The sequence below is a fragment of the Eucalyptus grandis genome, chromosome 3 (assembly GCF_016545825.1).
Source record: "Eucalyptus grandis isolate ANBG69807.140 chromosome 3, ASM1654582v1, whole genome shotgun sequence".
NCBI classification, from domain to species: Eukaryota; Viridiplantae; Streptophyta; class Magnoliopsida; order Myrtales; family Myrtaceae; genus Eucalyptus; species Eucalyptus grandis.
Window position 1 is genome coordinate 61,072,115 of NC_052614.1, and position 23,316 is coordinate 61,095,430.

Consider the following 23,316-nt stretch of genomic DNA (forward strand, 5'->3'; position numbering starts at 1 on the left):
TTCAAGTAGGGTCTCCACTCGCGTGTGGACTACCGTCCTTGCATAAGGTTACATTTTTCTTTATCACAATATCAATGGGATCTCTATTCGAGTGCAGACTACCACCCCTGCGTAATATCACATTGTTATTTTAATTACTGTTCACGCATGTCAATGGAATCTCTACTCGAGTGCACCTCCCCTACATGAGATCACATTGTTATTCTAATTACTTTCAACTATGTTTCATATTATTTTATGATTGAAATCATAATTAGCTTAGTCTTCATCTATATTTCATTTCTTCACCTGATTCGTTTCTTATTTATTATTATTATTACTCATGAATTATTATACTTCATATTAGATAATTTCACACAACTAGCAGATTTTTACGATTATATTAGAGATATAGAACCTATAGAATTTTTCCACATAATAACCAATCCAAACAAACATAGACGTTTAGATTTAAATCACAAATCTCTTAATAATTTTCTATATATATTGAAATCACTTTACATTATTTCTTATCCTTTATATAGTACCCCAGATCTTGAGGACGATATGGTATCGAGCCGAGGATACATATACATACATATATATATATATATATATATATATATTAGTGTTAAATTAATGTTTCGAGTTTGAATTCGAATAATAATTTGTTAAATCGAATTTTGTTGATAAAGATTGACTCTAACGAAGGATTACAAAAGAGGAAATAAAGATAGACTTAAAAAAAGCCCTTCAGAAGCCGAAAGTTGTTATGCTCGCTTTGACTTTTGGACAAATATAAAAAGGCTACGAATGAAAGAAAGTGGTTTTTCTCTATGCAACATCCCACTTCCACGTTGAAGTAAATTAAAAGGTGGTGGGTCCAAGTCAAAAATTGATTTGTTGGGCACACATATTAAACCCAAACGTGGGTTCTTTATTAGGTGTGCCGTGAGAAGCCACAAGCCGCACACAGAGAAAAGATTAGGAGCCACAAGTTGCACACGTCAAGCTGAAGCGAGTCGCGCTGCATTTCTTTTTTTTTTTTTGGAGCTTGACCACGCGGTAATTTTGTGTCGTGAGTTTATGTCCAAGTGAGTTGTTTATTTATAAATACTTTGAGTTTTGATTAAATCTAGATGTGGGAAACACTCAAGCATGTGAACGATTGTAAATTCTGATTCTCCGATTATAATTGATTATTTGTTACTGGCTCTTCCCGTGGACGTAGGTATCGATATTCAGATCAAACCACGTAAATTTCTGGTGTCCTTATTATTTCTCGTTTATTTCTCTAGTGATTTTGCATTGACGTAAATTGCAAGATTCTGTCGTTTTTCGTGTATTATATTTTAACAATTGGTATTAGAGCTTTGATCGAATTTCTTGATCGTGATTTGGAGATTTTGCTTGTCTGATTATTATCTAGAGATTCTATTATTGCAATTATGTTTAAGAAGAAATCTGAAATTGAGAAGTTTAACATAAGTAACAATTTTGTGTTATGGAGCATCAAGATACGGGTGTTATTGACAACTCAAGGTTTGGCCAAGACATTAGATGGTGAAGATGAGTTGCCTATTATAATGAAAGCCTCTGAGAGGGTAGAGCTAATGGAAAGAGTAAATAGTACAATTCTGTTAAATTTTTCAAATGAGATTTTAATAAAGGTTACCAAGGAGAAGGATACCGCAACATTATGAGCAAAACTTCAAGCACTCTATGTGAAGAAAGATTTGAACAATCGCTTGTACATGTTGAAGAAGATGTTTCAATTTAAATATACTAAAGATACATCTATCAGAACCAACCTAGATAAATTTAATAAACTCATGATGGATCTGAATAACATCGATAAGATACTTGATGATGAAGAATGGGGCATGATGTTGTTAGCCTCTTTACTAGAGTCATGGGAGCACTTTACGAATTCACTATTGTAATGGCGTACTACAATTACCTGAGAAGAGGCAAAGTTCGCCTTATTCTCTAAGGAATGGCAGAGAAAGTTGCGAGATTATGGTCTGGCACAAGGAGTGGTGCAAGCACTGACGATTCGAGAAAGAGAACATCATCGAGGGCCTAATAGCATCAAAGGTAAAAGAAGATTGAAATCAATGGACACGTGAAGTGCTTTGAGTGTCATGAGGAGGGGCACATCATGAGAGATTGTCTGAAGCGGAGGAATAAAGGTGATAGGTAGAATGTCACAAGCAGTGTGGCAAATGTTACCGAGGGAAGCAATAGTGATGCAAAAGCTCTTTTATGTGTGACTACTACTTCGTCAGGAGACAAATGGGTGCTAGCTATCATATGACGCCTCATAAGAACTGGTTTGCTACTTACCAGACTGCAGATGGTGGTAGAGTTCTTTTGGGGAATATCGTAGTTTGTAAGGCTGTGGGGATAAGGACAATTCGGATCCGAATGTACAATGGGGTGATGCGCACATTGACAGATGTGAGGCATATACTAGAGCTCAAGAAGAACTTTATTTCTCTAGAGACACTCGATGACATCAGGTGTAGGTACACCACTGAAGGTGGAGTGCGAAGATCTCTCGAGGTGCCATGACAGTGATGAAGAGAAAGAAAGTGAATATTTTCTATCATCTACTGGGAGAGACCGTGACCAAAACCGCTACAGTTTCATCAGGTGAGTCAGACTGACTCAATTATGGCATATGTGTAGGGCAAATGAGCGAGGCAGGTATGACAATGTTGAGTGACAAGGGATTGTTGAAGGGTCAAAAGACAGGGAAGCTGGACTTATGTGAGCACTGCATCTTTGGGAAGTAGCACCGAGTTAAGTTTACTACAGTTATTTATTCGACCAAATGACCAGTTGAATATATTAATTTAGATATTTGGGGCCCGTCTTTGATTCCTTCGAAAAGAGGTGCCTAATATATGCTGACATTTATCGACGACTATTCGAGAACTGTATGGGTATACTTTATGAAACACAAATATAATGTGTTTGATTGGTTCAAAAAATTTATCGCATTAGTTGAGAAGCAGTCAGATAAACAAATCAAGTGCCTAAGAACTGATAATGGCATGGAGTTTTGTGGTAAAGATTTTACCGAGTTCTACGAAAAAGAATGTATTGTGAGACACGCACAATACACAGGACACCACAACAGAATGGCGTGGCAAAACGGAAGAATAGAACTTTGCTTGAGCAAGCTCGATGCATGCTTTCACATGCAGGACTTGGCAAGGAAGTTTGGGCTGAAGCGGTAAACATGACATGTTACCTGGTTCATCAATCTCTATCATCTGCTATCAAGTGGAAGACTCCTGAGGAAGTATGATCGATGAAACCTGTTAATTACTCCGGATTACGTATATTCAGATGTCCTACATATGCTTATACGAGTGATGGCAAGCGTGAGCCAATGGTAAAGAAGTGCATATTTCTGGATTATGCACATTGGGTGAAAGGCTACCGACTGTGGTGCACCGATCCTAGATCACCCAGTTTTCAAATTAGCATAAATGTGATCTTCGACAAGATTGTAATGCTTCAACACAAGAGTTCTGAAACACAACTAGTAAAGAAGACAGATCATGATATCATCAGTGAGGTGGAGCCCTTACAAGATCACATTGCCTTGTCTTCGACTGAGGCAAAATACATGACATTAATCTTTGTAGCAAAAGAGGCGATATGGTTACAAAATTTGCCCATTGAACTTTGGGTTAGAACAGAAAAATGTGGATATACACTGTGATAACCAAGGTGCAATATATTTGGCATATAATCCAATTTATCATGAGCGAACGAAGCATATCAACATCAAGTACCATTTCATCCGAGATGTCTTAGCTAAGGGTAATATTATTGTCAAAAAGATTGCTATAGCAGATAACCCGGCAGACATGATGACTAAGTCTGTTCCTTTGGTGAAGCTCAAGCTCTACTTAAGCTCTATTGGCGTCTGTGGAGAGTAAGTGCTCATCGGGGCGTTAGGAAAGCAGCATGGATGATGAGCACTATAACTTAACTTTAAACATCGAGCCAAGGTAGAGAATTATCAAATTAATGTCTCGAATTTGAATTCGGATAACGATTTGTTAGATCAAATTTTGTTGATAAAGATTTCCCAAGTAGAAAAAACTTTGTTGGACTCAAGAAAGGATTACAAAAGAGGAAATAAAGATATAATAATAAAAAGGGGCCTGCACAAGCCGAAAGTTGTTATGTTCATGGGGCCCAAAAGTCAACACTTTGACTTTTGGGCAAATATAAAAAGGCTACGAAAGAAAGAAAGTGGTTTTTCTCTCTACAACGTCCCACTTCCACATTGAAGTAAATTAAATGGTGGTGGGCTCAGGTCAAAAGTTGACTCGTTGGGCACACATATTAAACCCTAACGTGGGTTCTTTATTAGGTGTGCTGCGAGAAGCCACAAGCCGCACACAGAGAAAAGATTAGGAGCCGCAAGCTACACACGTCAAGCTGAAGAGAGCCACGCGTATTTTATTTTTTTTTTGTTTCGAGCTTGAACGCGCGATAATTTTGTGCCGTGAGTTTATGTCCAAATGAGTTGTTTATTTATAAACACTTTGGGTTTTTGGTTAAATTTAGGTATGAGAAACATTCGAGCGTGTAAGTGATTGTAAACTTTGATTCTCTGATTATAGTGAATTATTCGCTGTTGTCTCTTCCTGTGAACGTAGGTACCGATACTCAGACCGAACTATGTAAATTTCTAGTGTCCTTATTATTTCTCGTTTATTTTTTTGGTGATTTCGCGTTGACGTAAATTGCAAAATCTTATCGTTTTCCGCGTATTATATTCCAACAATTAGGATGCTTCATAGCTAAGCACTTTACTTTCGCAAGGATGTATGCCTCTTCACTTGGCGTCTACGAACGAATACGCAGAAATAGCGAGGGAATTGTTACAATTGGACCCCCTTGCATGCCTTGTCCATGATGAAGATAAAAGGACCCCACTTCATCTGGCCATGATGAAGGGCTGAATCAATATTGTGATAGAGCTTGTCATAATGTAGATGCTTTCTAGTTTGAGCCATACATCTTAAGCGGATTTGATTTCCACCACGTATTGAAGGGCCTCGTTTGATAGGCTCAACCAGATCACGTTGCACACCCTCTCCTCCATGTTAGCCCTATTAAATTATATCTCGAGTTTGAGCGTTTGCAAAATGCGATATGCTTGGATAAAATTTTATTATTTGATCGTGAAGATATTTATCTGATAAAGATAATATTCAAGATTATGCACAAGAGAAAAAATTCAAAATTCTTTTTGGGTCTTGGATGTCTTTAGTTAACGGAAGGAGAATCGTTGGACTCCATGAAGATTTACAAAGAGGAAATAAATAGAATAAAAAGAGGAGCAAAGTTTCTTCTTTATCTGCAAAATAAGGTTATCTACGTGGGGCCCAAAGTCAAAGTCTTGACTTTGGTCACACAACATAATAGCAAAAAGGAACGTGAAGCCCTCTACACGTCCACAATCCGCTTGAGAGAGGAGATGCAAGTTTTTGAAGCCATGCGAAGCCTTGAAAAGGAACGTGAAGACTTACATATGTGGACCAAAGACGAACGCTGGATTTCCTGATTTTGGCGTACGTAGAGCGTTTCTATTTTAAGCTTGAAAGCGTGGTGATTTGTGCAGTGAATTTATATCCAAATGAGTTGTTTATTTATAAACACTTTGGCTGCATTTACCAGTCGGGATAAAATTCATGATATTATATGATTTATGCTATCCTACGTTTGGTACTCGCTCGGGATAAGAAAAATTTATATATAAGGGGATATAGGCAGGATAAAATAATTCCATGGGAGAGATGGGATAAAGGTGGATAGGATTTTTAATGTCCATAATAGGAAAGTTATTTTCTCGAATAACAAACTTATTAAATTAACAAAATTGAAATTATATTTCAATATAAATAATATTTGAATTCTAATTTAAGAAATTAAAAATGAAAAAAAATAGAAATTTATTTAAATTAATCTTATTTTAATTTATATATTCAACTTTAATTCTATCTTATAATAAACATTCAATATATAAATTAAATATTTATATTTATTATAGATTTTAGGTATTTTTGTATTTTAGGTATGTTAGTATAGTTTACTATTTGATAAAATTTTATTAAAGAATGATGAAAGGGGAAAAAAGAAATAATAAAGAAAATAATATAAAAAAGAGGAAAAATAAAATAAAAATAAATTAAGGAATAATGTTACGAGAGATTTTCATCATCTCCGTTTATATATATTTAGGTTCATTTAGAATGATATGACATTTATATAAAAATGTACATGATATGATATGAATATATCCAACTTTAATACTACGATTCACCAAACGATGGACTGGATATAAAAAAAAATCACAGAATTTCATATCCTATCATATCCAGTCCTATCCTTATTAAAAATCCAGACGACCAAACGTAGCCTTTGGGTTTGGAATTAAATCTAGGTGTAAGAAATACTCGAGCGTGTGAGCGATTGTAAACTCCAATTCTCCGATTATAGTCAATTATTTGTTGTTAACTCTCCCCGTGGACGTAGATACCGATACTCAGACCGAACCAAGTAAATCTCCGGTGTCCTTATTATTTCTCGTTTATTTCTCTGGTAATTTTGCGTTAACGTAAATTGCAAGATGCTGTCATTTCCACGTATTATATTCTAACAATTGGTATCATAACTTGGGATCTAATTTTTTTATTATGATTTGAAGCTTTTGCTTATCAAATTATTATCTAGATATTTTGTTATTGTAATTATATTTGAGAGAAAATCTGAAATTGAGAAGTTTAATAGGAGGAACAACTTTGAGTTATGGAGCATCTTATGGAGCATCAAGATGTGGGCATTATTGCCAACCCAAGGTTTAGCCAAGGCACTGGATGGTGAAGATGAGTTACTGATCATAATGAAAGCCTCTAAGAGGGTAGAGTTAATGAAAATAGCAAAGAGCACAATCCTATTAAATTTGTCGGATGAGGTTTTAATAGAGGTTGCTGAGGAAAAGGATGTCGCAATATTATGAGCAAAATTTCAAGCACTCTATGTGAAGAAAGGTTTGAACAATCACTTGTACATGTTGAAGATGATGTTTCAATTTAGATATACTAAATGTACGTCTATCATAACCCATCTAGATGAATTTAATAAACTCATGATGGATCTGAAGAACGTTGGTAAGATACTTGATGATGAAGAACATGACATGATGTTGTTAGTCTCTTTACCATAGTCATATGAGCACTTTACTAATTCATTGTTGTAGGTGCATACTACAATTACCTCAGAAGAGATAAAGTCCGCCTTATTCTCTAAAAAGTGGCAGAGAAAGTTGCGAGATAATGGTCTAGCACAAGGAGTAGTGCAAGCACTGACGATTCGGGGTAGAGAACAATATCGAGGGCCTTCTAGCAGCAGAGATAAAAGCATATTGAAATCACGCTATAAAAAGTCCAAGGGACGTGTGAAGTGCTTTGAGTGTTATGAAGAATGGCACATCAGGAGAAATTGTCCAAAGCGGAAGAATAAAGATGATAGACAGAATGCTACAAGTAGAGTGGTAAATGTCGCTGAGGGGAGCAATAGTGATGCAGAAGTTGTTTTATGTGTGACTACTACTTCGTCAAGAGACAAATGGGTGCTAGATTCGGGATGCTCTTATCATATGACGCATCATAAGAACTGGTTTACTACTTACCAGACTACAAATGGTGGTAGAGTTCTTTTGAAAAATAACGCAGTTTGTAAGACTGTGAGGATAGAGACAATTCAGATACGGATTCACGATGGGGTGGTGCACACATTGGCAGATGTGAGGCATGTACCAGAGCTTAAAAAGAACCTTATTTCTCTGGGGACACTCGATGATATCGGGTGTAGGTACACTACTGAAGATGGAGTACTGAAAATCTCTTAAGGTGTCATGACAGCCATGAAGGGGAAGAAAGTGAATACTCTCTATCATATACTAGGAGAGACCGTAACCAGAACCACTGCAATTTCATTAGGTGAGTCAAACTCTAACTTGACTCAATTATAGCATATGTGATTAGGGCATATGAACGGGGCAGGTATGACGATGCTGAGTGAAAGAGGCTTGTTGAAAGGTCAAAAGACAGGAAAGTTGGACTTATGTGAGCACTGCATTTTTGGGAAGTAGCACCGAGTTAAGTTTATTACAGATGTTCATTCGACCAAACGACCAGTTGAATATATTCATTTAAACATTTGGGGCCCGTCTTCGGTTCATTCGAAAGGAGGTGCCTGATATATGCTAACATTTATCGATGATTATTCGAGGAAGGTATGGGTATATTTTCTAAAACACAAATATGATGTGTTTGATCGATTCGAGAAATTTAAGACATTAATTAAGAAGCAACTAGATAAACAAATCAAGTATCCGAGAACTGATAATGGCATGGAGTTTTGTGGTAAAGATTTTACTGAGTTCTATGAAAAAGAAGGTATTGTGAGACACCGCACAATACTTAGGACACCACAGCAGAATGACGTGGCAAAACAGAAGAACAGAACTCTACTTGAGTGAGCTCGATGCAAACTTTCACATGCAAGACTTGGCAAGAAATTTTGGATTGAAACAGTGAACATGACACGTTACCAGGTTAATCAATCTCCACCATCTGCTATCAAGTGGAAGACTCTTGAGAAAGTATGGTCAGGGAAACCTGTTGATTACTCCAAATTACGTATATTCGAATGTCCTGCGTATGTTCATGTGAGTGATGGTAAGCTTGAGCCGATGGCAAAGAAATGCATATTTATGGGTTATGCACATGGGGTGAAAGGCTACCTACTATGATGCACTGATCCCAGGCCACCCGGTGCTAATGTGGTCTTCGATGAGACTACAATGCTTGAACAGAGGAATTCTGAGACACAACCAGTAGAGCAGACAGATCATTGTGTCATTAGTGAGGTGGAGCCTCATGTGGAGACTTCAAAGACCTCAAAGGTAACAGAAGTTGAGACTACATATAAGGTTGTAGTTCTTGAAATTGGTGATAATGAATAACCAACAAAACCACAGCACACTATAGCCACAGATAGACAAAGAAGTCAAATTAAATCATTGTTACATTACGGTTATACAGATATTGATTATGCATTGACTGTAGGTGACGAGGTGGAGCCAAATGAACCTTCGTCTTACTCTGAGGCGATGGCTAGTTCTAAGTCGTCGCAATGGTTAGGGGCTATGAGTGAAGAGATGAAATCACTCCACCGAAATCAAACATGGGAGCTTATCAAAGTACCAAGAGCCAAAAGATTGTCAGAAGTAAATGGGAATCTAAACGGAAATAGGGCATTCCTGACGTCGAGGTAACGAGGTATAAGGCGAGACTTGTGGTGAAGAGATATACACAGCATGAGAGCATTGACTACAATGAAGTGTTCTCTCCTGTGGTAAGACATACTTCTATTCGTGTTTTACTTGCCTTAATTGCTTCGCAAGATCTTGAGTTAGAACAGCTAGATGTAAAAACTGCGTTTCTTCACGGTGAGTTGAAGGATCAGATTTACATGAGGCAACCAAAGTGATATGTTATTCCGAGTAAGGAAGATCTTGTTTGCTTGTTGAAGAAATATTTGTGTGGACTAAAACAGTCTTCTAGGCAGTGGTATAAACGTTTTGATGCTTTCATGGCTAGTCAAGACTATTCAAAAAGTTAGATGGATAGCTGTGTCTACTTTAGGAGATTGGGGAATGGTTCTTTGATTTATCTACTTTTATATGTTGATGATATGCTGATAGCATCTAAGAATATGTCCGATATTAATATGCTAAAGAGACGGTTAAATGCTGAATTTGAGATGAAAGATTTAGATGCTGCAAAGAAAATATTGGATATGGAGATTTTGCGTGACAGGACTACAGGAGTTTTACATCTATCTCGGAAGAAATATATTGAGAAGATTGTGGCACGTTTTAATATGCAGTTGGCAAAATTTATAAGTACACCTTTAGCGAAGCACTTTAAACTTTCAGATTAATTATCACCGCAAACTAAGGAGTGAGAGGAGAAGCATATGTCCCGTGTTTCTTTTTCTAGTGCCGTGGGTAATATTATGTATGCTATGATGTGCATTAAGCCTGATATTTCACAAGTTGTGAGCGTGGTTAGTAGCTATATGGTATCCTGGTAAAGCTTATTAGGAAGCTGTGAAGTGGATCCTCAAATATTTGAAGGGGACAACAGATGTGGGTATAGTGTATGGGAGGGATAGTAATGGCAATGAGACCACTAGTTTTGTGGATTCGGATCACGCCGGTAACTTAGATGATTGTAAATATTTAGCAGGGTACGTGTTTACGCTAGCAGGTGGTGCAATTAGTTGGAAAGCGTCCTTATAGGATCACATTGCCTTGTCTTCGACTGAGACAGAGTACATGGCACTAACCTTTGTAGCGAAGGAGGTGATATGGTTACAAAATTTGATCTCGGACTTTGGATCACATTGTAATAACCAATGTATGATATATTTGGCATATAATACAATTTAGCACGAGCGAACAAAGTATATTAACATCAGGTACCATTTCATCCGAGATGTCTTAGCTAAGGGTAATGTTATTGTTAAAAAGATTGTTAGAGCAAATAACCTGGCAAACATGATGACTAAGTATGCTCCTTTGGCGAAGCTCAAGCAAGCTTAATTGGTGTCTGTGGAGAGTGGGCACCCCCCGGGGTGTTAGGAGAGCAGCATGGATGATGAGCACTATAATTTGACTTTAAACATCGAGCCAAGATGGAGAATTGTTAAATTATGTATCGAGCTTAAGCGTTTGCAAAACGTGATTCGCTCTATTGAATTTTTTATTATTTGATGAAGATAATATTCAAGATTACACAAAAGAAAAGAAATTCAAAAAAAAAAAAAATGGGTTTTGGATGTCTTTAGTTAATAGAAGTAGATTCGTTGGACTCCATGAAGGTTTACAAAAAAAGAAATAAAATAGAATAAAAAAAGGAGCAAAGTTTCTTCTTTATCTGCAAAATTAGGTTATCTACGTGGGGCCCAAAGTCAAAGTCTTGACTTGGGCACACAATATATAAGCAAAAAGGAACATGAAGTCCTCTCCACGTCCACAATCCACTTGAGAGAGGAGCCGCAAGTTTTTGAAGCCACGTGAAGCCCTCTCCACATCCACGATCCACTTGAGAGAGGAGCCGCAAGTTTTTGAAGCCACGCGAAGCCTTGAAAAGGAACGTGAAGACTTACGTACATGGACCAAAGACAAATGTTGGAGTTCTTGATTTTGGCATACGTAGAGCATTTTTATTTTGAGCTTGAACGCTTGGTGATTTGTGTAGTGAGTTTATGTCCAAATGAGTTGTTTATTTATAAACACTTTAGATTTGGAATTAAATCTATGTGTGAGAAACACTCAAGCATGTGAGCGATTGTAAACTATGATTCTCTGATTATAGTCCATTATTTGTTACTAGCTCTTCCTGTGGACGTAGGTGCGATACTCGGACCGAACCACGTAAATCTCTAGTATCCTTATTATTTCTCGTTTATTTCTCTGGTGATTTTGCATTGACGTAAATTGCAAGATCATGTCATTTCCACATATTATATTCCAACAGGCCTAGTCATCATCAGTGATGGTGTCCAACTTGTTCAATCTTCCCTTGATAAACTCGGTTGACTAATAGATCCTTCATTCTTCTCCGCCATAGTGTAAAATTATTCTTCCCGGTGAATCATTCGATATCAAATCGAATGGTCAAACCTTTTCCAGCCATCTAGTCAAAAGTCGCAAGACAATAATGGAAAACTTGGATTGCTTCAATACCAATTGTTGTGCAAAAAAGCACCCTAACTAGATGAGATGAAAAGTTGAAAAACAAGAATAATCAAGAGCATAGAGATTTACGTGGTTTGACAAAAAACCACCTACATCCACGGGAGAGAGAGACAATTTCTCCTTTCTTAAGCGTATTTAGATACAATATAAAATGCTAAATAAATAGATCATCAGATCCCCACTTCCCTAATCCCAATAAGAGAGGAGTTCCACCCTAAAGATCTTATCAATTTTGAAACTAAGAAATTTTTAGTGATTATCCCCTAAATATAGGGGTATCATGACATTTTCTAGTTACATCGAATTTGGACTATTTCCCATGAAATCCCTTGTAGATAGGTCTAAATCTAGGAAATATATCTGGAAACATATAGCCTGCAAGCGCCAAACCTTCCTAGACTTCCCAATCAACTTTTCTAAGTCTCTAATCAATGGAAATTTCTTGGAATTCAAGACAACATCAGCAGAGTCAAAGAGGAGGCCTTGTCAACTTTTCCAAGTCTCTAATTGATGGAAATTTCTTGGAATTCAAGACAACATCAGTAGAGTCAAAGATGAGGCCTTATCAACTTTTCCAAGTCTCTAATCGAGCGAAATTTCTTGCACTTTTCGATGAAAGTCTCGTCGATCTTAAATGCACGCTGATCTTCTTGGTTCAATGAATTTGCGTTGAATATGGGTTGCATCATCTTATTATTCTTTAATCCCACATGTTTTTGCCGTTGCTTTGCTCTTTCCAGCATGTAAATGCTATGTAAGACTAGCATCTTATATATAGTTAACAATCTCAACCCTTGACATTCCAACTTCAAGGCAATCTAGTGAAAGAAAAAGAGAGATCGTGTGTGGACCAAAAGCTTCAGGTGATTAACCCGAGCAATTTCGAATTCACCCACAAGCTGCGAACAATGTCATCGATCACAAGCCCAAGAAGAAGGTCGCCATCCGTGCCGTTGCATCAGCAAGCTTCCTTAACATCTGAAAGAACGCGCCGTGAGAAGAGGCTCTATGAAGCGTCGCTTGGCGGGTGCGTCGAGTCGTTAGCTCAGTTGCTGCAAGAAGACCGACTCATCCTGGCTCGGGCTTCTGTCACTTGCTTCGATGAGACACCATTGCATGTGGCCTGCATGCTCGGTCATGTACCTTTTGCCAAGGCTCTTTTGGCTCATAAAAGGGATTTGGCTATGGAGTTGGACTCGCAGGTATGTCGAAGCGAAAAACTTGGTTGTGATTGTTTGATATCAGACTATCTTGCTTGTCAAATTAAATTTTGCACATGTAATGTAGTATTTTGTTTTCCAGTTTTCATGATCTATGAGAAATCAAACCCATCATATGTCTCAAGGAAATTAACAAAATTCAGATAGAAATCAAGTCATGGGTTTCCAGATTAATTCAACCTGAAAGATCTTACAGACACCAGTGAATTTGAGCAGCTCAGTCTATTTGATTTGAAAATACAATATATATAAATCACATGAACGTGTCCCTCAATAAGAATACTCCATAGTCAAGCACTTTAACTTTGCAGGGACGTATGCCTCTTCACTTGGCGTCTGTGAACGGATACGTCGAAATAGCGAGGGAATTGTTACAATTAGACCCCCTTGCATGCCTTGTCCATGACGAAGATGGGAGGACCCCACTCCATCTAGCCACAATGAAGGGCCGAATCAACATCGTGATAGAGCTAGTGAAGGCGAGACCGGAGGTGGCCGAGCACAGGCTGAGCCATGGCCAAACCGCTCTCCATCTAGGAGTGAGGCATAATCGTTTGGAGACTCTAAAAGTCCTGGTGGAGATGGTGGGAGATGGTGATTTGGTGAACGCTCAAGATGACGAGGGTAATACCATTTTGCATTTGGCTGCATCAAACAAGCAAATAGAGGTAATCCTTTTTTCTTGGAATTGCTTCAATTTTGTGATGACGTAAAATACCGCATTCCAATTGAACATCTTGTGACGAAAATCCGGATCATTCTCATTTTTCTATAGTGGATTCAACGATTGAAGAAACTTACAGGAAATATCTTTGTTTGTTGTTTCTTTTATAATTGAGAAGAAGCTCATCTTTTTGTGCAGACAGTGAAATATCTCCTTCAAAGAAGTGAAGTGGATGTGAACACAGTGAATAGAAATGGCTTCTCTGCTCTGGATATAGTGGAACATTTTCCAAAGGATTTTAAAGTCATTGAATTGAGAGAACTCTTAGTAGATGCTGGAGCTCTGAGAGCCATAAGATTTGATGCATCGACAACTCACCAAGCAGTTGTTGATAACACAAACGAGGAGAATTCAACTGTTGTAGTTGACCTGACATCTGTAGCACCTCCCTCCACCAATACTCCTCCAGTAAATGCGTTTCCGCCAGAGTCTTTCTCGGGTGATATCAGGAAGCGGAAGGAAGACAAACACGAGGAATGGATCGAGAAGAAGTGCCATTCTCTGATGGTAATGCTTTAGCTAGATGTCTTGGAGTAGCATTTGCTGAAAACTTAGATCAGATCAGTCATGTTATTGCAATTAACATCATAGCTCACCACTAGTTAATTTAAACTCTCTATTTGTTTTATGAAAAATTGATGATTCAGAAAATATTTTCCTAAAAATGATTGTTTGTGTCATTTAAAATAAATAGTTATGCTTTCTTAGAAATGTTTTCTACATATGTACTAAATTGCTTATAATTAAATAGCTATGTACAGAAAGAAGTTCAGTAATTACAATAATAGATGGCTTATGAAGGATAAAACAAGTTGATGAATATTTAATAATTTTGTTTATATTTTTCGCTCTTTCCTTTTCTTTTGACAACCGGCCAAACAAGGGCCGACAACCTTGTCGAGCGTCGTCGGCCCTCGGGCAAGGCCAAGCCTCCCCGGCCAAGCCTCCCCGGCCAAGCTCGACCTCACCTTGGTTGGGGGGCGAGCTCGGCCTCATTCAGATTTGGCGAGGCCAAGCTTCCCCATGGTCAAGCGACGCGAGCCTCGCCAGCGGTGGGGAATATAAATGTGTTTTATTTTCCACACATTTAGTTATTAAATTTTGATTTTCTTTTAACAACAATAGCAACCTTTATAAAAAAAAGACATTCAAATTTCGAAATATCTTCATTTTTGTTTCTCATATATGTGTCTATTCATACACTTAGTTTTTTCATAATTTAATTCATGACATCTATTTCTGTAGAGAGCTTGCCACAATTTTCTTGTTTTTCGTTAAAAAGTATAGGAAAAGCCATCAATTGAATTTGTGTATTTGTTGGAATGACTAACTTTGACTTGACGATCTTCATATTTTCAAATATAGGTGAAATACCATTTCTTCATTCGCAATTTTAAAACTTTCTTTCACGTCACGACAGATAATCGCCACCGTGATCGCATCCATGGCTTACCAAGCCGGCCTTAGCCCTCCCGGCGGCCTGTGGGACGACAATCAGAAAGCGAATAACGGCACCATCTTATACTACGCAGGAACATCGATTATGGCTGTAAACAATCCAGAGGGTTTACTACGGTTCTGGATATGCAACACCGTCTCTTTTCTTGCATCCCTTAGCACGATCTTGTTGCTCATGAGTGGCTTGCCCTTGGGGAAGAAGGTTCTGATGTGGATTCTGGCGGCCACAATGTGGGTGACCATCACTTTCATGGCGCTGACTTACCTCTATTCCATGATGGCCATCTCGTTCGTACAGAGGGATCCTGAACATGTGAGCCCGACCACAGAGGTTTGGTACTCCGAAGATAGGGAGACGATCATGGTGATTGCGTACTCCTTCCTTGTTTGGCTCGGCATTGTAGCCTTTGTTTTTTTAGTTCACATCGTTCGATTCGTCATGATCGTCCTCCAGAATGTGAAGAAAAATTCACAAAAGCTCAAGAAGTGGACATCAGGATGTGTGAGTTGGTGCAGATCTAGGGGCAATATCAAGATCTAGTGTATTCATCTGGTGGGACAAAGGATTACTGCATAGTCTTGATGCCTATGTTCTTTGTAACTCAATCCCTATGTCATAAGATCATTCTGAGTACCGCCAGTTGTGCAAACGATTTAATGAGACTACTAAACCAAATGTAGAGTCCATCCCGCATTATTCTCGAGCTCTCCTCATCAGAGATGTCTCGCCCGCATAGCCAAATCTTTCTAAAGAGAATGGGAAGGCCTGGCCACAAAGTAATCTGATCTACTCCTATGTATGCCGCAGATTACTAGGTAAAAGCAACATTGGGCCATTCTATGATTTGTCTCACACAGCTTCACCATTCTCTTTCCAATCACGCCAAACAACCGAACCCACCTTCCTCAAAAGCATCCACATTTCTTTTATGCTTCCTTCATATACTTTTCCAATGCTGATAGATGTCCAAAAGCCATCTGATCAAAGCTAGTGAGCCTCTCTGTCTGATCAATTTCAACCCCATGGCACCAAACCATAATGCAGTCACACCATTTACATGAACTTCCTACACTATCTTTCCTGCCTAATTTTAAGGAAGTGATACACAGATTTCACAGAAAACACTCCATTATTATTCGCAGGCCGTGCAAGTTGATCCTTCCTCAAAGGTCGGAATTGAAGCAGCGCTAGTTTTATATGTAATGTTCACATACCAGAACGTGTGCTTCTTCCAAAACAACATTCAAGCTCTGTTATTATGACTTCTTGCCAAACGATCTTTTCTTCTTTATATGGACAAGTAGAGGTGGGACAAGGCAGAAATACAACCTAAAATCTCGTGGACCGATCTGTTGTTCCTAATCACAAGACAAAGGATTGGTAGCGTATCATCCCACACAAAACACAAACAATTACTGTTCATATGCAAACTGATTACAGGGGATGGAAGAGCAGAGAGTTGAAAACAATTGCATAGACAATTTTTTTGTACCTTAGACTGGTGCTAAGCAGTCCATAACAATTGGGAAGGTAAGAGAGTTCTCAAAGGCCGGAGCCAGTACTTTCAGTCTTAGACGACCACAATGTGTGGTTTCAAGCAGCAAGCCAACAACTAACGCAGCTCATAAACTTCACTCAACCCAGCTTGGCAAACCAAGCCTCTTTCAAGAAGTTCCATTTCGCACCCCCAACTTAATGCAACCTGACGGCTTTGTTTGGGAGAATAATATTGGGGTTGCGTATGTGTGGGTTAGGAGCCGCCAATTCCTTCCATTTTGCACCAGTTCCATGAACACGGGATGAGATGCTCCACAATGTGTCACCAGGCTGTGCCTTAGTTGTTGCTGGGCAGTAGATTTAGAAGAAGCAGTCTTCGACTTCAGAAACGGATGCTTATTGCTCCCCATTCCATTAGCGAGCGACCAACGGGAGCCAGATTGTTGCTGGTTTGAACTTCCCCAGACCTTTCTCTTCCCAGGATCAGTCTCGAGACCAGCAACATGGACTTCAGTAATCTTGCACTGGGGAATTTATCCCCAAAAATTTGTGTGTAGATGATAAAAGTTCTTGCTTACAATCCCAGGACTCGAGGTGAACACACCAAACTCAAGTGGCCTCACAGCACTAGACATTCTTGAGCAGGTTCCCAGAGGCTCGAGAGTTCTTGAAATTGAGACATCCCTTCAAAGCTCAGGAGCTTCACTCTCCAGAGACATTCAATCAGTCCCATGTCACTATGATCCAGTTCTTGACCCACCACCAATAATGACCTCCCACACCACCACCTCAAGATCACCTAAAAACTCATCACTCTCCACCAAGAAAGCCCCGTCAAAGAAACGGAGTACTTTAAGCAAACCCCTATCAAAGAAACTGAGTGCTCTAAGAAGACCCCCGGTGGAAGCCGATTGGCTGAGCCAGGAGAAATTCACTAATGGTGGTCGCTTCGCTGCTAGCGACGGTGGCGTTGCAAGCTGCAACCACGCCGCCAGGAGGCGTCTGGCAGGACGACTACAAGGTCAATGCCAACGGCAACCCAGTGAAGGAGCCGCACATGGCGGGCACCTCTATCCTGGCCCACATCCAGCGGATCGCCTACGGACAGTTTATGATCTTCAACCCACTACCCTTCCTGTCCTCCCTCAGCATCATCCTACTCCTCTTGAGCGGGCTTCCAATAAAGCGGTGATGTTGGATGTGGACCCAGATGGAGATCATGTGGCTAGCGATCACAGGCAGGCGATCACCTACTTCATAGCGCTGCGCAACATATCGCTGGCTGACACGCGGGGGATGCTGAAGGACGGACGTGTCGGTGGTGTGCTGGCTGTGCCTGATGGGGGTGGTGTTCATGGGGAATGTGGTGAGGCTTTGTGTGTGGGTGCTGAGGAAGTGGGGTTACCTGAAGAAGAAAGAGAAGAAGGATTCAGATGAAGACGATGAAGACAAGCATGAGGAAGTGTGACGGTCTGTGTGACAATCGAGTAAATTGAACGGTCTTTGTTCTATGATGGCAGCAGCATGTTCAATATGTGTAAAATTTGTGATTCTGATGAGCGGGTTGATGATGGGTCTTGAGGTGCTCTGTTTTCTTCTACTTCTGTTTGATAAGAGAGTATTTGTCCTACAGAGAGGGTAAGACGGATTCTGCTAGAGAAATCTTCGTATGGTAAACGATTGAAGAGACTAATATGGCACTTGGAGCAATCGTGCATGATCTCCCTCTGAAATTTGTACAAAATCGGGACAATACACGGTTATAGTTGCCGCAATTTCTTCTCTATACAATGTTGAACATGACTGTTGGACGAAGAGAGCTTCAGCCAGTTCGGCCAGGTCTGCTCAGGAACGGCTCAGTCTTCAACTCGGCCATCTTCACTCGGCATTGAAGTATTCTGGACTTTGGTCCTCAGTTGAGAATTAGGGTGGCTGGAAAAAAATTAGTAGTGCAGGATGGGATTTCCTGCAATCATTATATAATTGTTTCCTTTGTTTGAATATTATTTGATGCTGAGATTAGAAATGTTTGTCTAGGTTTTTTATTTGCTTCCCTTCCTAGCTGCTGTTAAACATCTATCTTGCCAGACGCTTCTGCTATAGAGGGATCAATTAAGCTGCCATCTCAAGTCTCTGTTGCACGAGACTAAACCTCATGCAGGTTAGAGTTTATCTACTATCTATGACTTGAGAATTCCATGTCAATTAAACTGTACAAATTCATGCACATTTGATGATCAGAAACCCGACTCTGTTTAAGCATGGTACCTTAACATCTCACCGCCAGACATAAAAATTTTCGCTGGAATCTCCGCTAGACTCAATTCATTAGACTATTCAAAACAATATTTCAAGTGATCGAACTAGCATGAAATGAACGAGAGAGCCAACTCAAATGATTGTTATAGAGGATGACACTCGATGAAAGCATGAACTTATTCCGTGCAGAACAGAACATTTTGTTCCGTCTTTCGCCATAAAAACTTCTCAATTCTCATTCATTTGGAAAATACAGCACTATCACATCAAGGTGGTCTGCCTGCGACATCAGCATCAAATAAAAACTGCAGATATAAGGGAACGTTAGAACTGTAACTCTCACTACAAACTAGGTCTCTAGCCTGAGTAGCTGCTCCATCCAGTTGTCTTGTGGATTAGTTGCTCGACTAACCCAACTCCACTGGACGTCTTCAAAGCTTGAAGCTTTCTGTCCCTTTATTGTTGTCGGTTATAGAAATCCTATCGCGTCGCTACCTTTGATCTTTTATTAGATCTTCTACAAGCTATAAATAGTTCGTGACATCCCCCCTCCTGTCTAGTTTTCGTTCCTCGCTCATATCTCCTCGCCTAGGCATCCACCCAAAGGTCTTCCATTCAACGTGATCGAAACATCTCAGACGACCTCCTCCCATATTATCCTTGATTGGTTGGCAGCCCCTACTTTTTCCTGCATTAATTGATTCCGAATCTCGCATTTTCTCTTGAATCTCATATCCTAGGAAGTATTCTTAAGGTGTCGTCTGCCTGGTCTCCAGTTTTGTCAAAATAGATCGAAGTTAATGGAAGGACTTGGTTCTTAGTACTCCATGATGTCCAATTTTCTCAAGTTGCCGTCTGAGTTTCTGTGGTTACTAGACTTACACCCTAAGGTTTGCAAAGTTGCCCTTCGAAGTTCGAGTTTCTGGTTAGCCCCGGCTTGGGTTTCACCTACCCCAACACCACATTATCTACAGAGTAAATACAGCAATGGTCATCGTCTTGAATTTGTCTTGTCAGCATGAACGGATTCACCATGGGGGCAATGGAGGCACTTGCCCCTCTAAGGTTCCTCTAAATTGAAAGGGAAACTACAATATGTCGTAATCATTTGGTGAATTTGCCCCCACGAAAATACAAGTGTGTACCTATAAGGCTTGATTCGACATGGGCAGAAAAGAGATTACAAAATATTCGAGTCATGCATTCGATTTTGCTTACGTCTTACCTGATCCATCATATTAATGAGGCATTATGGGTGTTCAAGGTTTACTTACCACAGATGAGCTTTTCTGTCATAGAAAAAGTGAGCAACGGAAGAATTAACGAAAAGGCAAATGTTAAAGAGTGCCCCTAGGATATTTGTTTTATTTCATTATTTGACAATTTTTTTCAAAGTTAATTCGATACTTATTTAGTTTTAATCAAATAATTCAGACATTCTCCATGTTATAAGGGTCTTGTTAATGAATGCATTAAAGGCACTAGTTAGAAACACTAACTATAAAATAACGCAAATCAGCATATATTGAAAATTGAGCAATGATATATTTCGAAAACGTTACTTGCTTCAAATATACTTTTTTTATATATCCGAAGCAAAATTAAAGAGGCCTAGCAAGCACCCTAAGGAGACTCTTTAACATTCTCCTTTTCATTAATTATTCTAACACTCGCTTTTTCTATGAGAAAAGCTCATGTTAGGTAAGTAAACCTTTAATCTCTAAAATACCCCATTGATATTATGGACCGAGTAAGACGTGAATCCACACCTCCACAGTGGCCTTTTAGCCACGAGAGTCACTATCAAGGTGTGAACGAATATTCTTGGGCCTATAAAAGTACGTAGATGGAAAGCTGTACTCCCTTAGTTCTTTCTAATCTTTGGCCAAACATGTCAGACGATAACACGACATATCATCGACCCGAAAATTGAGCATGTAAAGGATAAGTGTCCAAATGGTACATGTGATATCGATGTTGGGGCATTCTCAAGGGGAAGAGGATCGAGAATTGAAAACTTGAGGTGGTGCAAGGATGAGAACCTCTATCGTCTTATCGGTGTCTCTATTTGATGTTGTATCCATCCAAACCATCAATCCATGCGAATAAAGAGTTAATGGATCCTTTCCCATCGGTGCAGACATGGCTTTGGCGAGTTTAAGTTATTGAAGATGGTCAGGAGTACAGAAGACAAGAAAGGAATGCGCAGTCAATAAATCAATCTCGCGCCACCACAAAAGGCAAGCTCCACATAACCTGTGAAACCCCTTTTGAGTTTGGGTGGCATTGCGCAGTCCTCGCATTCCCATTGAGGATGCAGCGGCGATTTCCTGAAGGTTTACACTATTAGTCATGCTTAACAGATAAGTAAATTGGTTTTGACGTCATTGGCTTAGTGGTTGCCTAGTTCTTTCAACTTCACTTTATTCCAATTTCAATTTCAATGCTTTAACTAAATTATAATAGAAAAGTTGGAGCATTGCGCGCATGCCTGGACAAAATATCAACGCGCTCCCACGCTTAATCATAAGCTTCGCTCTTGAGAAAGCATAGATAACGCTACATAACATAATGGATCTAAAATTAGTAAAATCAGCAGATAAAGAATTTGGTTGTGAGCTTTTGACTAAATAAACAAATAGCCCCCTATAAAAGCCTTCTCACATCCGCACGTATGTTTTTATAGTTTCCCAAAATATTGTCATTTCACTTATAATATTGAGATGCACATGCAAGGATATCATACGAAAGAGACCTCACATACAAAAGGTGGTGTAAGGTGGAGGAGTCAATTTTATCATAGTTAGCTCATAACTCATTAATTTCAAATTCTAAGTAAATGTGAGTCCAACAAGATATATTGTTAGGCTCGGGCTTAAGCTTGAACTTAGCAATCTCCCTAAATAAAAGTTTTGGGCATCTCTTGTACCTCTCTAAAAGTAGTATCAGAGCCAATGATTTCAATGAAGTGGGCTCAACATGAGTGAATCGGCGTCTCGTGAATATCTCAACGAAAGAAACCTCATATGTGATTCCTAATTGAGGTGACCAATAGTGTGATGTGCTGAGGTTGGCCAGACCAAGGCAACGGAGGAGTCAAGGCAAATGTTGTGATCCTACCGAGCTGGGCCAAGGTAGCAATTTGAAAGGATGTTGTTGTGGAAGAATACCTAGATTAAAGGGGAGCAAGCTTGACATAGATGACCCACTCATGAAATATAGATTTGTTGAGGTGCACGTATGAGGGTGTCATGAGAAAGAAGTCCCACATTAGAGAAGTGATGTAAAGTGGAGAAGTTGATATAATCTTAGTGGATCCAACTAAATATGTTTACGGACTCGAACTTAGCATCTTCCTAAGTGAATATATCAGGCTTCCACTCTGTCTCCCAACAATTAGAATATTTTCATACACACGTGTGTCTATAAATATAAATATATAAATATATTTAATATATAATTCAAACACATAAAATCTTCACAAATGTGTCTTCGCATCCAATGAACTGAAGATAGGCATTTAAATAAACAGAACAAAATCAGCACCAAATAAAATTGATCACGTCATTCTTAAAGCCAGTACATCACATTCCACGCCATTTACCTCTCCAACGTTGCGGAAGCAGGCTGGAATGTTCCTTAATCCCGCGTGTTTGGGTCACTGCTCTGCTTTTTCCAACATGCAAATGCTTTTACAAGACTAATGTTTTAGCTTGTATGTAATTAGCAATCTCAGCCTTTGACATTTCAACTCCAAGACAAGTTATGCTGTTTCCGAGGACATTCCTCAAAAGAAATAATCTAAGAGACTTGAACCATTGGTCTCGGACTCTTGTATTATTTTTGTTAAGTAAAATGATCTCCTTTCTACCCCAAAACAAAAAATTATGAAATGACCTAGATAAATTTATTAAACAGGTGATAATCTCTCAAATCTTGGCTCTTTGCATTCCCATTTACAATTTAATAGTGATCTCGTGAAGCTTTACAAAATTAAGTCAAGCTTAATACATAAACAAACTACCCAGCCCATTGGTGGTCACATGGTTTGCACTCAATCCCTCCTCCGGAAGGGAGCGAGTTCGAATCTCCGCGTTTGCTTGTGCGACTCACCCGCGGCCGGGTCAGGTGGGTGGGCTCGGTTCACCACGGGTTTACACTGCTGGCCGCCGGTTGTACGGCACTTCCCAGGTTACCAAAAAATAATACATAAGCAAACTGGGTGTACATTATTGGCTTAGTGGCTGTCAAGTTCTTTCAACTTTATTTTATTTAATATCAATGTTTTAACTAAATTATAATGGAAAAGTCGGAG

At 39.2% G+C, this 23,316-nt stretch overlaps 1 protein-coding gene across 1 annotated transcript in view; it reads left to right on the forward strand.

The window, feature by feature from the left end:
- Nucleotides 1-12,750: 12,750 nt before the first annotated feature.
- Nucleotides 12,751-23,316, forward strand: part of LOC104440250 (ankyrin repeat-containing protein BDA1-like) — a 66,010-nt gene continuing 55,444 nt past the window's right edge. The window contains exon 1 of the mRNA XM_039309881.1: nucleotides 12,751-13,044. Coding sequence (XP_039165815.1) covers nucleotides 12,751-13,044 — 294 coding nt within the window. The remainder of the gene's footprint in view (nucleotides 13,045-23,316) is intronic.